The sequence below is a fragment of the Schistocerca cancellata genome, chromosome 2 (genome assembly GCF_023864275.1).
Source record: "Schistocerca cancellata isolate TAMUIC-IGC-003103 chromosome 2, iqSchCanc2.1, whole genome shotgun sequence".
In the NCBI taxonomy this organism is placed as follows: domain Eukaryota; kingdom Metazoa; phylum Arthropoda; class Insecta; order Orthoptera; family Acrididae; genus Schistocerca; species Schistocerca cancellata.
In genome coordinates, this window is record NC_064627.1 from 570734475 (window position 1) to 570750736 (window position 16262).

Genomic DNA, 16262 nt, shown 5'->3' on the forward strand with positions numbered 1-16262 from the left:
AATGTAGGGTTTCGCAGGGATCGAATGAAGGGTAGAGCCACGGTCGTAACACATCTGAAATGTAACGCCCACTGTTTAAAGTGCCGTCAATGCGAACAAGAGGTGACCGAGACGTGTAACCAATGGCACCCCTTACCATCACGCCGGGTGATATGCCAGTATGGCGATAATGAATACACACTTCCATAGTGCGTTCACCGCAACGTCGCCAAACACAGATGCGACCATCATGATGCTGTACACAGAACCTGGATTCATCCGAAAAAAGGACGTTTTGCCATTCGTGCACCCAGGTTCGTCGTTGAGAACACAATCGCAGGCGCTCGTGTCTGTGATGCAGCGTCAAGGGTAACCGCAGCCATGGTCTCCGAGCTGATAGTCCATGCTGCTGCAAGCGTCGTCGAACTGTTCGTGCAGATGGTTGTTGTCTTGCAAACGTCCCCATCTGTTGACTCAGGGATCGAGAGGTGGCTGCACGATCCGTTACAGCCATGCGGATAAGATGCCTGTCTTCTCGACTGCTAGTGATACGTGGCCCTTGGGATCCAGAATAGCGTTCCTTATTACCCTCCTGAACCCACCGATTCGATATTCCCTAACAGTCATTGGATCTCGACCAACACGAGCAGCAATGTCGCGATACGATAAACCGCAATCGCGATAAGCTACAATCCGACCTTTTTCAAAGTCGGAAACGTGATGGTACGCATTTCTCCTCCTTACACGAGGCATCACAACAACATTTCACCAGGTAACGCCGGTCAACTGCTGTTTCTGTGTGAGAAATCGGTTGGAAACTTTCCTCATGTCAGCACGTTGTAGGTGTCGCCACCGGCGACAACCTTGTGTCAAAGCTTTGAAAAGCTAATCATTTGCATATCACAGCATCTTCTTCCTGTCGGTTAAATTTCGTTTGTAGCACGTCATGGTGTAGCAATTTTAATGGCCAGTAGTATAGTTAACCAAGTACTGTGTTCAATATCCCATGACTTTCGTACTGCCGGCCGGTGTGGCCGTGCGGTCTAGGCGCTTCAGTCTGGAACCGCGTGACCGCTCCGGTCGCAGGTTCGAATCCTGCCTCGGCCATGGATATGTGTGATGTCCTTAGGTTAGTTGGTTTATGTAGTTCTAAGTTCTAGGGGACTGATGACCACAGATGTTAAGTCCCATAGTGCTCAGAGCCATTTTTGAGCCACTTTCGTACTTCTGAAATTATGTTATCATCTGCACCGACATATCAGTCTTTTTGGCGCATTTTTTGGGGTGAATTATTCAATATCTATTTCATCTACTTCACGACTGTGACCGCGTTTTGTAGGCGTAATGGGAGTATCGAGTGTTCAAAAGCTGCTTTTATCCACTATTCACTATTACATAAGCTGTAAAACCGAAGAACCGTACTTTATTTAACTCAGTCAGTCTCGCACAAAACAAACAAACACAAAACAAAAGGGTTTGTCACGCTGCAATAGTACCAGAACTACAGAGTCCGCCAGAAAAATGTGTACGCACTTTAAGAAACGAAAAGTATTGCTTATGTGTTTATTTTACATTTAATAATTGATCACGCATGTTGTAAAACCTTCAGTTTAGCACATGATTACTTTAAATGTTCAAAACGGTCATCGTTGGCGGCTACACGTATAAGAGAACGACGAGCGGTCGCCGCAACAACTGCAGTCAATGTTACAGTGGAGATCGCTGCACATGTAGCTGTAATGTCCTGGCGAAGTTCCTTTAGCGTGCGTGGCTTACGTCGATAGACGTTATCTTTCACAGGTCCCCAAAAGCAAAAGTCCATAGGTGTTAGATCTGGCGACTGTGGAGGGAGCTTAATGGGCCCTCTTCGTCCAATCCAAAGCCCCGGAATATTTTCATCCAGGAAAGCTCGTACGGCTAGGTGGTAATCTGATGGTGTCCCGTTCTGTTGGTAGAAGACCTCTTCACCAGCTCCATAAAGCGCACTTATACCTGACAAAATTGATGTGCATAACATTTCCAGGTACACTTCTCCAGTGACAGTAGCATCAAAGAAAAAAAGGTCCTACTAAGCTCCTAGACGATGGTCCGCACCATACATGAACCCCTGGTAGATTGACTGCTTGATCCACACAAACATGAGGGTTTTCCGGTGCCCAGAACACATTGTTATGCCGATTCACGGTTCCATTAAGTTTAAATCATGCCTCGTCACTCCACACTACCTTCGTCACAAATTGTTCGTTATCAGTTACCATTTGATAATACAATTAGTAAAAATGCATTCAGCGATCAGGATCGTCATCCTCAACCGCTTGCAGTAATTGTGGAATGTAAACTTTTTTGCAGCTTTCAGAATTCTTCGTACACTTGTACTGCTAACCCCCACTTTACGTGCACATTGTGCAGCAGACTTCTGCGGAGAATTAACAAACGTTTCCAACACGAGAGCCGACGAAGCAGGACTTGCAGCTGTACGTTGTCTTCCTGATCTTCCTTTGTGAATATCACAAATCGTTCCATGCAGTTCAAACTTGTCAATGATGCGTTTAATTGTTAGACGGGTTGGCGGTTCTGTTTCAAACTCCGGCCTCTTCTAACGTTGCACTTCAACGGCATTATCGAACTCGAAAAACCACTTCACAATACATTTTCGTTGCTCGAATGTCAAGCGTGCTCCAGCCATCTTGTTTTCTCAATACCGAGATGAGTCAAAGTCCATACTACAACGCACTCGTAACTCAAATCTAGCGACAATATCGATATCTCGATAGATCCTGTCAAAGAGTGAATACATTTTTCTGGTGGACTCTGTAATAGATCGATGAGGTAGACAGCTGTCATCTGGTTAGAACACGAAATGTTGCGTCTTGTACTAGTATGTAACGAGCAGTACTAAGAAATGTTTATTACCTCACACAATCTAGCAGAATCATTTGTGGTGCTTATTAGTTGCAAAGAATATGAAATTAATCGGTTCGCACTCTTTCTCGATTGAAACTCTGACATTTGTGGTTAGGTAGTGTACAAATATGAGTACTAGTTAATCGTTCAATCTGTTAGATACAAAATTATAATCAACTTTGTGGTCTTTCATGTTTTACAAAAAATGAATCCTTGAAGAAAAAATATATTTTAATGTATTTTATTGTTCTCATAAAGTATAGAGAACTGTTGTCCGAAATAACCTACAATAAAATAAAAAACGGACAATCCTATCAGCATCACATTTGTGGGGACGAGAAAGTGGTAACAAGGCCTGCAGCAATTGCACGTAAATTTGGTACTCATATCGCTTGCTATCTGACTGAGTAGTAAGGTGGTCAACTGGGAAACAACTGAAAATTATTGGTATTTGAGTCGTACCTAGCGGACGGCAGGTCGATGGTTGATTGGTGGCCATTCCGATGACGTTTCGCTGCTCCTTGGGAGGTAGGGGATTAGAATTTATTGACATAAAAGCAAGTAAACGGTTGAGGTCATATAATGAGCTAGTACATGGATAATTAAATACATGTATGGTTAATTTAGATACCCATTCTAGATAATGGAACTAAATGACGGCACGCTGCAGCTGCAATGCGTGGTATAGCTCGGTCGCGTTGCCGTAATATTTGTTGGTGAATGTTCGTTGGTGAATGTTCTTTGGTGAGTGTGCAGTCCTTTGTAGGGAGATTGAGGGTGGAAAGGTTGAGCGGAAGTGGGAAGGAAGAAGGTGATGGTAAATTAAGAGCATATTATTCGTTGTAGTGAAATGGAATGCACAGCTCACTGACACCAAACATTTGTTTAGAAAATGTTTTAGTGAATAAATGTCAGACTTTCCTTTATCCCTGACATACTAGCATTAATATACCACTTTCGTGAAAGCGATATTTAAATGGACGGAAGTGGTTTCTTATTTTGTGTAGCTGTGGCAGCAACACATATATTTTTTTTTTTAATATCTGTGGTGCACCCATGAGTAGTTTTTAACAAAAGCTGTGAAATACCAGGAAGTTGAAGTTTCTGAAACGTCTAATTAATATTGTTTCAGCAAAAAAGGTGACTGTGAAGGACGAGCATTGGCATGTCAAGTGCTGCACTGGAGAGCCAATTCTACGCTTGGCAAAGTTACAGGAAGTGCTGGATTCGTCCATAATTTTCCGATCGCCCGAAGAGGGACAACGCTGCTGGATTTTCGGCAAGAGTGAAGAAGGTAAGTTGATGCAGTCTATGCAGGAATTTCGTATACTGATGTCCTTACCCCTTTGAGACCCATCAATTTAAAAAGAAAGTTAATTTTAAAATATTTCAATAATATGACTTTTATCATCACGCTAAGTAACAAATACAAGAAGAAATTAACAGTTATTTTAAGTCTTAGTTACACTTTGGAACCACTGGGATATACAGTTTTCAACCACCTACCGTTTCATGAAATATATTTTAAAGCAATTTCTCATTTTTCATAGACACACTCCCAAATCTCGAAACTTTCATGAACTTACAATGGCTAATACAAATAATGGTCCTAAATAACAAGCAGAAATGGAGCTAAAATTTAATTCATTTGTATCAGAAGTTCATATTTATCCAGTGGTTTCGATTCGAAAACGCTTAACAGCAGCAGCACAAATTCAAATTTACTTAAGATATATAGGCTTACATTCTCTGTCATTGTCTCCTTATTATGATCACTATAAAAAAAACACATGTCACAATCTCCCGCAATAAAGCAGAGCAATCTGCGCGCCGACACTTGCATTGTTGTAAGCGAACGCTAAATGCACTACTTCCGTAGAAGTAGCTCGGTCTACCACTAAATGTCTCTGCCTTGCAGTAGCGTCGGCGGTTTCATGCGAAAGTAACTGGTACTTCAAAAAGAAAGAAAAAAGGTTCTTTCAGGCCAAACTACTGTTACTCAAAGGGTTAAGAACGGTTGCGTGAGCAGTTAAAGGGTAATCGCATCGACATTCAGTAATAGAACGTGACGACCTTTTGTAGTTGTTGTTCCATGACGGTTTCTCTACACATAACTTAATACGAGTAAGAAAAAAAAATATTTCTGGAATAATTCAAAAGTCATATCCTAAGCTCTGGCTTCTTGCATTTACCTAAGTAAAAGGGAAGTAGATCACACATGGACACGAGGTCATTCAGTCACCTGATGACTCCCCGGCGACGGTCTGTGTGACCGTGCGGTTCTAGGCGCTTCAGTCTGGAACCGCATGACCGCTACGGTCGCAGGTTCGAATCCCGCCTCGGGCATGGATGTGTGTGATGTCCTTAGGTTAGTTAAGTTTAAGTAGTTCTAAATTCTAGGGGACTGATGACCTCAGATGTTAAGTCCCATAGTGCTCAGAGCCATTTGAACCATTTTATTTTGACTCCCCCGCGCAGAGCAAGCCGTAGCTGAAGTAACTGAAGTAGCTGGCTTTCCAGACTCATAGCCTCAGATGGTATCGCGATAGCCTCAAGTTCATCATTGTACCAAAAAACGTTCTTCTCCTAGTCCAATATTACACAAGGGCATGCTGAAAAGTAATATCTTAGATTTTTTTATCTGTAAACTCTTTAAATAAAACAAACGTTACTAACTTTCTACATCTTTGTTCTTCATGTCTACATATTTATTTCTCAACAGTCAGCCTGGTAGCAAATACATTGCTCCCAACGAGAGACAAGATTGTCGGTACTGCAGAATGTATCAGTTTGTTAACGGACACACAACCTCATCTCTGCTTACACCGCTTCATCATCAGGTGAAGTGCTCGAGGATGTTCTTTATGCTTTGGAAACAGATGAAAATCGGATGGGGCCAAGTCGGGGCTGCATGGAAGATGATCGAGGCCGGTGATCCCAAAACGTCGGACGGCTGCAGATGTCGCAGCGCTCGAGTGTAGTCTCACATTTTCATGATGGAAGAGACGGTGCTCCACGTGTGAACCAACTCATCGAATTCGAAACTCGATTACGCATGCTGTTTCTCAAGCACCAACATAGTTACGTTACACATGGCCGTGTTACACGCTACGATTCGCAGTCCTCTAGCGGCAGAGGCATGCAAATTTTTAGACACGAAGAATAAAAATGTAGAATGTTAATAACGTTTGTTTTTCTAAAAAACCCTTATGAGTTCTGGCATAAAACATTTGGAGGCATTACTTTTCAGCACGCCCTCGTAACCCTCTATTTGTCATGGCTACCAATTTTATTAATGCATGAGGTGTCGTGCCTGTCAAATTATATTAATACACACTACTGGCCATTAAAATTGCTACACCACGAAGATGACGTGCTACAAACGCGGAATTTAACCGACAGGAAGAAGATGCTGTGATACGCAAATGATTAGCTTTTCAGAGCATTCACACAAGGTTGGCGCCGGTGGCGACATCTACAACATGCTGACACAAGGAAAGTTTCCAACCGATATCTCATACACAAACAATAGTTGACCGACGTTGCCTGGTGAAACGTTGGTGTGATGCCTCGTGTAAGGAGAAGAAATGCGTACCAACACATTTCCGACTAAAGGTCGGATTGTAGCCTATCGCGATTGCTGTTTATCGTTTCGCAACATTGCTGTTCGCGTTGGTCGAGATCCAATAACTGTTAGCAGAATATGCAATCCGTGGGTTCAGGAGGGTAATACGGAACGCCGTGCTGGATCCCAATGGCCTCGTATCACTAGCAGTCGAGGTGACAGGCATTTTATCCGCATGGCTGTAACGGATCGTGCAGCCACCTCTCGATCCCTGAGTCAACATATGGGGACGTTTGCAAGACAACAACCATCTGCACGAATAGTTCGACGACGTTTGCAGCAGCATGGACTGTCAGCTCGGAGACCCTGGCTGCGGTTACCCTTGACGCTGCATCACAGACACGAGCGCCTGCGATGGTGTACTCAACGACGAACCTGGGTGCACGAATGGCATAACGTTATTTTTTCGGATGAATCCAGGTTCTGTTTACAGCATCCGTGTTTGGCGACATCGCAGTGAACGCACATTGGACACGTGTTTTCGTCATCGCCCCGGAGTGACGGTATGGGGTGCCATTGGTTACACATCTCGGTCACCCCTTGTTGACATTGACGGCACGTTGAACAGTGGACGTTACATTTCAGCTGTGTTACGACTCGTGGCTCTACCCTTCATTCGATCCCTGCCATATCCTACATTTCAGCAGGATAATGCTCGACCGCATGTTGCAGGTCCTGTACGGGCCTTTCTGGATACAGAAAATGTTCGACTGCTGTCCTGGCCAGCACATTCTCCGGATCTCTCACCAATTGAAAACGTCTGGTCAGTGGTGGCCGAGCAACTGGCTCGTCACTATACTCCAGTCACTACTCTTGATGAATTGTGGTATCGTGTTGAAGCTGCATGGACAGTACCTGTACAGGCCATCCAAGCTCTGTTTTACTCAATGCCCAGGGGTATCAAAGCCGTTATTACGGTCCAGGTGGTTGTTCTGGGTACTGATTTCTCAGGATCTATGCACCCAAATTGCGTGAAAATGTAATTACATGTCAGTTCTAGTACAATATATTTGTCCAATGAATAGCCGTTTATCATCTGCATTTCTTCTTGGTGTAGCTATTTTAATGGCCAGTATTGTAAAATGTGGCATGGCTATGAAGAATAGAGATAAGCTTTAATATTCGGACAAGACACAAGGCATAATGCCAGTCAGGACTCCAGAAGGAAGGCAGCACTCTGTATGAAGTAAGACTTGTTTACAAGACTACCGTGACCACGGCAGTGCACTAAGGACTAAAGAGGACGACATCCTCTGGTGCCAAGGTGAATAGCTGTAGGAATGCAGTCGGCATTCTGACTGACAGTGAGGTAAGGATCTTATTTCAAGGTTTCTGATAACGACATCCGGTGCTGAATTACACACTTGGGCACCTCGCTTCCCCCTCTCGCCTTCCCTGGAGAACCACTGATCACGGTCATCCAGGGGGAATCACCCAGGCAATTGTGTCACGTGAGATAAAAAGGCGGGAACCCTCTGCCCCCTGGACCCAAGAGGATCGAGCTTCCCTTCCACACTTTTGTCTTTTATAACTGGGACACCTGTGTGGGAGGAGTTGCTCAGGACTGGAGAGCATAGGGAGAGGAGTTGTCTAATTCCTAATAACAAATTACATTAGCTCACGTCACTTGAATTCTGTTTGTTAATAACAGTCTTATGTGACAACAGCACATATGTAATAACTCCCATTTTTATGTATTTTTCCATACTTTTCATAGTTTCTCCGATATTTTCCACAATTATCTACCTTATAAGTCGAGCTGTGTATCACAGGGAGAGGCTGTGTCTATTTGCTTATAATAAATTACATAACTCTATGTAACATATAACAATACTATGTGGCGCCAGCAGAGACCTCGCCAAGGCAGACAGCTAAGTATTTTTAGTTTCATATATCCTTACGTATTTTCCTCAATTTTACGTATTTTTACCTTGTGTTTCACAATATTACGTGTTTTGTCCAATAAAATAGCACTGTTCTCGATGTCCCGTCAACGTTGTGATGTTATAAGCCGTGGTCCCGATTTATGCATCATTGCTAAGTCAGCACTCCATTACTAGTGTGTTATGTCATAGTGTCAGAAACGAATGCGTTGGTAAAATAGTGACGTCATAGAGAATTCTATAAGCCAATGGTCTTTTATAAGAAATTCCACATACGTTACTAGATTATGTGACGCCATAGTAAAATTCAGATACCTCTAACCAAAGAAATTGGAATTGTAGCAAACTTCCAGACAGGAAAAATTATGTCGCCTGCTGGAGGATAGATCAGCCCCCTCAGACTCCGACGTGTGGGTGTGTAGCCGCGAACGGCGATGGTTGTGGACACAGTGACCAGCAGTTGCTGAGAAAAGTTGCGGTGAATGCCTAACATTTATGGCCAAGAGATCTCCTGTTAGCGGTAATAAAGGCAAACAGATCCCAAGGTGTACGTGGAATATTAAAGACTAATACACACCAAGATCGCCCGCATCTCGTGGTCGTGCGGTGGCGTTCTCCCTTCTCACGCCCGGGTTCCCGGGTTCGATTCCCGGCGGTGTCAGGGATTTTCTCTGCCTCGTGATGGCTGAGTGTTGTGTGCTGTCCTTAGGTTAGTTAGGTTTAAGTAGTTCTAAGTTCTAGGGGACTTATGACCACAGCAGTTGAGTCCCATAGTGCTCAGAGCCATTTGAACACCAAGATTATGAGGTGCTCCTTTCCTGTATTCACCAGATAATACCGATATGGTCTGGAGGTAATCTTAGGATCGTGGCCTCCAGGTCGCGTTCGGCAGAGATCCACATGTCTGTCTAAAACTACGCCAGACCATCTCGCCAGATATGGTAGAGAGATGTGACCAATGTAGCTGTGAAAAATGATTCTCAGTCGTCAAAGAAGAGAGCGTCCCGCCACAGCAAAATGTGTCGTAACTTGTCGACGCCTTTGCAGATAAACACTGCTAACACTTTAAACACCAAGGCCGGCCGTTGTGGCAGAGCGGTTGTAGGCGCTTCAGTCTGGAACCGCGCGACTGCTACGATCGCAAAAATGGTTCAAATGGCTCTGAGCACTATGCGACTTAACTTCTGAGGTCATCAGTCGCCTAGAACTTAGAACTAATTAAACCTAACTAACCTAAGGACATCACACACATCCATGCCCGAGGCAGGATTCGAACCTGCGACCGTAGCGGTCACGCGGTTCCAGACTGAAGCGCCTTTAACCGCACGGCCACACCGGCCGGCGCTACGGTCGCAGGTTCGAATCCTGCCTCCGGCATGGATGTGTGTGACGTCCTTAGGTTAGTTAGGTTTAAGCAGTTCTAAGTTCTAGGGGATTGATGACCTCAGATGTTAAGTCCCATAGTGCTCAGAACCATTTGAACCATTTTTTAAATGCCAAGCACTCACTTCCCTCTCATCCATAATTCCTCTATGGAACACCTAGACAAACCAGTCATAATTCGCAAACACTTACATGATTACCAGAGGAAATCTGTGGACTCCTTTGCAGATAAACGTTGCTAACAGTTTAAGCATCAAGCACATTATTTTCCAACGCCCTTTATCTCTGTACCAATCAGAAACATACTTCCCCTCCTCTCTCCGAACCTCGTGCTTTCCAAAGTAGCATGGATGACTCGTTTTCAGACACGTATCCTCCTATTTGGAAGGAAGACTCGTAACAAAATAAACGCTACAGGTATAAGCAACGTTCCTGTCAGATTCGTATGTTAACCACGGGAAAACCAGAACATACATGATTTCGACTAATGGATGGAATTCCAAAGACGCACGCTGTACGGCTAACACACTGCTGTATTTGCAGCTGAATATTTGGCCTGAGTATTAATAATGAGTATCTCTGAAATTTGAGGAAGAAGTTTCTGAGGATGTACGTCTGGAGTACAGCATTGTATGGCAGTGAAACATGGACTGTGGGAAAACCGGAACAGAAGAGAATCGAAGCATTTGAGATGTGGTGCTATAGACGAATGTTGAAAATTAGGTGGACTGATAAGGTAAGGAATGAGGAGGTTCTACGCAGAATCGGAGAGGAAAGGAACATGTGGAAAACACTGATAAGGAGAAGGGACAGGATGATAGGACATCTGCTAAGACATGAGGGAATGACTTCCATGGTACTAGAAGGAGCTGTAGAGGGCAAAAACTGTAGAGGAAGACAGAGATTGGAATACTTCAAGCAAATAATTGAGGACGTAGGTTGCAAGTGCTACTCTGAGATGAAGAGGTTAGCACAGGAAAGGAATTCGTGGCGGGCCGCATCAAACCAGTCAGTAAACTGATGACCAAAAAAAAAAAAAAATCTCTGAAACGTGAATAGGACTGGCACAGCAGACTTATCCACCCAGTACACGTGAAACAAACTGTGTACTTCGGGGAAAAGAATTGACGATAAAAATACAATTCTACGATTACGTTGATGGTGGGATAGATACGCTAGACATTTAACTCTCACAGTATTAATAAGCGACGTCACAATAAGAAATATGTGTAGAAATAATCATATATGAGTTTGCCACACTCAAACGTGACTGGGAATCGTTCACAGTGCACCGAATAATAAACACTTCTTGCATACAAGGTCATAGACTCGCAGAGATCACAATGCTACAAAACGCGACCTTAGAGACTGAGCATTTTACACCAATAAGTGTATCATCCAAAGGCCAATTACCAACCTCATTCAAAAATGTGAACAACACAGACTGTGCATATCGCGTTTTTTCCAACCAGGGTGCAGGGGAACAGTAGCACATCCAGTCAATATTTGTATTCACTCTTCTTTACTAGACGCGCATTCTGTAGAAAGCTGGATGGCATTTCAGAACACGATGCACAAATTTTAACACTAAAAGGTTTTGTACTAAAAAAAATATTATGTTTAATTACAAATGTGTAGAAAAACTAATCCAACAGCAACAGAGAGTGTTTTTAAACCTCGTTAAGGAAAAAGAATGGCAGGATGTTTATAGTGCTGAAAACACAGATGACAAATATAATGCTTTCCTTAAAACATTTCTCTTGCCCTTTAAAAGCTGCGCCAGCCGGTGTGCCTGTGCGGTCTAGGCGCTTCAGTCTGGACCCGCGTGACCGCTCCGGCCGCAGGTTCGAATCCTGCCTGGGGCATGGATGTGTGTGATGTCCTTAAGTTAGTTAGGTTTAAGTAGTTCTAAGTTCTGTGGGATTGATGACCACAGATGTTAAGTCCCATAGTGTTCAGAGCCATTTTTTAAAAGCTGCTTTCCATTCGAACGTTCTAAACAGGGTATTAGCAGTAAAAGGCAGCCTGGGTGGCTGACTAGTGGGATATCTTGTGGAATAAAGTGGGAGGCCGGCCGCAGTGGCCGAGCGGTTATAGGTGCTTCAACCTGGAACCACGCGACCGCTTCGGTAGCAGGTTCGATTCCTGCCTCGGACATGGGTGTGTGTGATGTCCTTAGGTTAGTTAGGTTTAAGTAGTTCTAAGTTCTAGGGGACTGATGACCCCAGAAGTTAAGCCCTCAGAGCCAGAGCCAACAAAGTGGGAATTATATCAGAATGTTAGAAGTATCACAATCAAGCTACAGTAGCCCATTACAAACAATATTTCAGGGTGCTTAAAAATGTTATTAGGAAGGCAAAGAGTATGTGGTTGCGGGCTTTCGAATAAATATGAAAATGACGTGATGGTGTGGCCCTCAACTACGTAACCTCAGAGTTGAAATATTAAAAGTTTTGGCTGGTCTCGTTGTCTAGGGGCTGGGATACGTAGTAGCCGCATTACAAGCCAAATACTGCTGAGTCTACAGCAAACAATATGATTATACACATGAATCGAATGGCTGAAGGTTCCTATAACTCGGCAATTGCGAATGTAACGTAGAAATTTATAAATGAAAGGAAAAAATGGTTAAATGGCTCTGAGCATTATGGGACTTAACTTCTGAGGTCATCAGTCCCCTACAACTTAGAACTACTTAAACCTAACTAACCTAAGGACATCACATACATCCATGCCCGGGGCAGGATTCGAGCCTGCGGTCGCGCGGTTGTGCGGCTCCAGACTGTGGCGCCTAGAACCGCTCGGCCACTGCGGCCGGCTAAATGAAAGATTGCAATTAAATAAAATCTGCAGGTGCTATCTTAACCACTTTAAATTATGAGTACGATAGTAGAAGTACTTTTGAGAATGTGGTATATTTCTGCAAAACAGTTATTGGAGTCGATGGTCCAGCAATTAAATAAAATATAAGTTGAATAACAGGGAAACAATAGTTTCCTACAGCATGTAATTAGTTATGAACAAAGCTCGCGAGATATTCACTTCTAAACGCACACTACGTCTTCACTGTAGAAGCCACGGAAATCTCACAAGTGCACAAGTCGGCACTCCAAAGTATTTCTATCTGCCGCGACCACGCGAAAACCGCTCCACTCTCTCCAAGTCTCTGCCGCGACCGTGCGTCCGTCGCGCCGTCACGTCCAGCGCCCTGTCCTATGCCGCACTGTCCCTCACGCCGCACTGTTCAGAACTCACCCTCCATTCACTTCAGTAGTCGCCTCCCTTAGCAACGAGCGCTGTGATTGGCGATAGCGCTCCCGTCATGTCTCCAAGCCAACGCACACTCACAAACATTTTCAGACACATTCGAAATACTGGATTTACATTTAAATAACTTGAAATTAAATAAATATTCCTATGGCTGGACCATAAACACGCTCTAACACACATTATTAAATACATAAACAAATTAAATAGACATACATCAAAGTAATATCACGCAAAAGTAGGCCAGTAGCCAAACGTCTCTGTGCTTTCTAAAACATAGTAAATAATGGACCAATTTCTTCATGAATAGCATAAACAAAGACATAGATGAATAAATATATTTGTAAGCATCCTGCTATCGTTTTTTCGTGTAACTGTAGAGTATTTATGGCCTGACGCAATCGATAGTAATCGGCCAATTTCACCTCCAATAACCCATGTACTATTCAAGTTACATACCTGTAATTTATACCAATTTAGGTTTACACTAACAGCTTTCTAAAGACACTTCGATCAACAAAATCGAATGAAACGGTTAGATTTTGGAAATTCGTTGCTGGGTGCTACTTGTATAATTTACAGTCAGAACTAAACTTTAAACTAATAAAGATACTGAAAAGCTGATTACATCATCAGAATCGTCGTGCAAATAATGGTAATGTACATGTTTCTTTTTGAAGTAACATGATTCATCTGGATATTATTAATTTCTATATGAACTGCAAAATGTCTGCCATTATGGTCTCACAAAGTCCGTCATCTTTGGCACTACCGGCATACAAATCTCCTACATCGACACAGCGTCACCATGGAATTCCCAGCCACGCCGACGATGGACCATGCGCTGGGGCTACCCCTCATGCTCAGCAAACGTTCTCACCACTTGGTTCCTGCCGGGCCGCGGGCCGCTGAGAGGGCCCCCGCGCGACCACACTAACTCCGAATTTATAATATTTCCAGGGCGCCACAACTTGCCCGTTACCTGACATGGTACACTAATAGAATAGCTAATTCACAGGATAAAATTAAAACCATATGGTCACTCATGAAAGAAGTGTCTGGTCAGCAGCACAAGGTCGACGTTATGAAGTTAGGTCATAGTAAAAATATTTCTGGTACTGATAAGTCACACATATGTACAGTAATTAACGATCACTTTCTGATCATTGCTGGTGAATTAAATAATACCTTAGTTCCTACTCTGAAATACACCTCTGTGATACTGGCAAGAGGGAGACTGAGTCAATAATTAAATCACTGAAGACTAAGGACTCTCATGGGCATGATGGAGTGCTTAGAAGAATATTGAAAGTACTGTGCTGGACATGTTAGCCCTGTACTGAGCCATATTTGTTTAATTTTTCCTTTAAGAATGTCAGTTTCCTGAACGACTGCCGGCCGGGGTGGCCGAGCGGTTCTAGGCGCTTCAGTCTGGAACCACGCGACCGTTACGGTCGCAGATTCGAATCCTGCCTCGGGCATGGATGTGTGTGATGTCCTTAGGTTAGTCAGGTTTAAGTAGTTCTAAGTTCTAGGGGACTGATGACCTCAGATGTTGAGTCTCATAGTGCTCAGAGCCATTTGAACCATTTGAACCTGAACGATTAAAGTACTTAGTAGTAAAGCTGCCTTATAAAAAGGAAGAAAGGGATAATATAGACAATTTTAAACCTATTTCTATTCCATCAACGTTTGCTAAAGTTATTGAAAATGGTGTGTATGTAAGGATAATTGATCATTTTATTTCACGTAATTTGCTATCAAATGTACAGTCGGATTTAGAAGTGGTTTAACAGCTGAAAATGCTATATTCTCTTTTCTCTGTGAGGTACTGGACAGATTGAACGAAAGGTTTCGACCACTGGGCATCTTTTGGGATTTAACTAAGGCGTTTGATTGTGCTGATCACGAAATGTTTTTCTAGAACTTGGACAATTATGGAGCACAGGAAGTAGCTCACAATTGGTTAACAGCAGAAGCAACAGGTCATTATCCACAGTGTTGAGAGTGGCTACGATGTGGGGTCTGACTGGGGCACGGTCAAATGGGAGCGGGGGGGGGGGGGGAGGGGGGGAGTGCCCCAGGTATCAGTACTGGGACCACTTCTGTTGCTTAGTATATAAATGATATGCCCACTAGCATTACAGTTTATTCTAAAATATTTTTATGTGCTGATGACACTACCTTGGTAGTAAAGGATGCTGTGCGCAACATTGACATTGTTTCAAACGGTGAGGTTCATGGGTTGTAGAAAATAAACTAACGATAAACCATAGTAAGACTCAGTTTTTGCAGTTTCTAACACACAATTCGACAAAACCCCACATTTTAACTTCACAAAATCGGAGTATGATAAGTGAAACCGAGTAGTTCAAATTTCTAGGCGTTCAGATAGATAGTAAACTGTCGTGGAAAGCTCACGTTCAGGATCTTGTTCAAAGACTTAATGCTGCCATTTTTACTATTCGAAGAGTATCTGAAGTAAGTGATAGTTCGACACGAAAAGTAGTCTACTTTCGTTATTTTCATTTGCTTATGACGTATGACATTATATTTGGGGGTAACTCTTCGCATTCTCAAAGGATATTTTTGGCTCAGAAACGGGCGGTTCAGACAAAAGGTGGTGTAAGTTCGAGAACCTCTTGTGATCCGCTGTTCATTAGTCTGGGTATTCTGACGTTGGCCTCTCAATATATATATATATATATATATATATATATATATATATATATATATATATATATATATATATATATACTTTACTGTCGTTTCTTATTAACAATATAGGCTTATTCCCAGGAATTAGTAGCTTTCACTCAGTTAATACTGGGCAGAAATCCCATCTGCATTTGGATCGCACTTCCTTGACTCCTGGGCAGAAAGCTGTGCAGTATGGTGCTGGCCGGCCGCTGTGGCCAAGCGGTTCTAGGCGCTTCAGTCCGGAACCGCGCTGCTGCTACGGTCGCAGGTTCGAATCCTGCCTCAGGCATGGATGTATGTGATGTCCTTAGGGTAGTTAGGTTTAAGTAGTTCTAAGTTTAGGGGACTGATGACTTCAGATGTTAAGTCCTGTAGTGTTTAGATCCATCTGAAACATTTTAGTATGATGCTGCATCCATTTTCAATAAGCTGCCACTTAGCATTAATCTATGCGCTTTCAAATCGAAACTGAAGAGTTTCCTCAAGGGTCACTCCTTCTATTCTGGTGAGCAGTTCCTTGA

At 43.2% G+C, this 16262-nt stretch overlaps 1 protein-coding gene across 1 annotated transcript in view; it reads left to right on the top strand.

Moving 5' to 3' along the window:
- LOC126146965 (uncharacterized) overlaps nucleotides 1-16262 on the top strand; it is a 47955-nt gene that overhangs the window by 19000 nt on the left and 12693 nt on the right. Inside the window, exon 4 of the mRNA XM_049915655.1 lies at nucleotides 4016-4177. Within this exon, the coding sequence (XP_049771612.1) occupies nucleotides 4016-4177 (162 nt within the window). The remainder of the gene's footprint in view (nucleotides 1-4015; nucleotides 4178-16262) is intronic.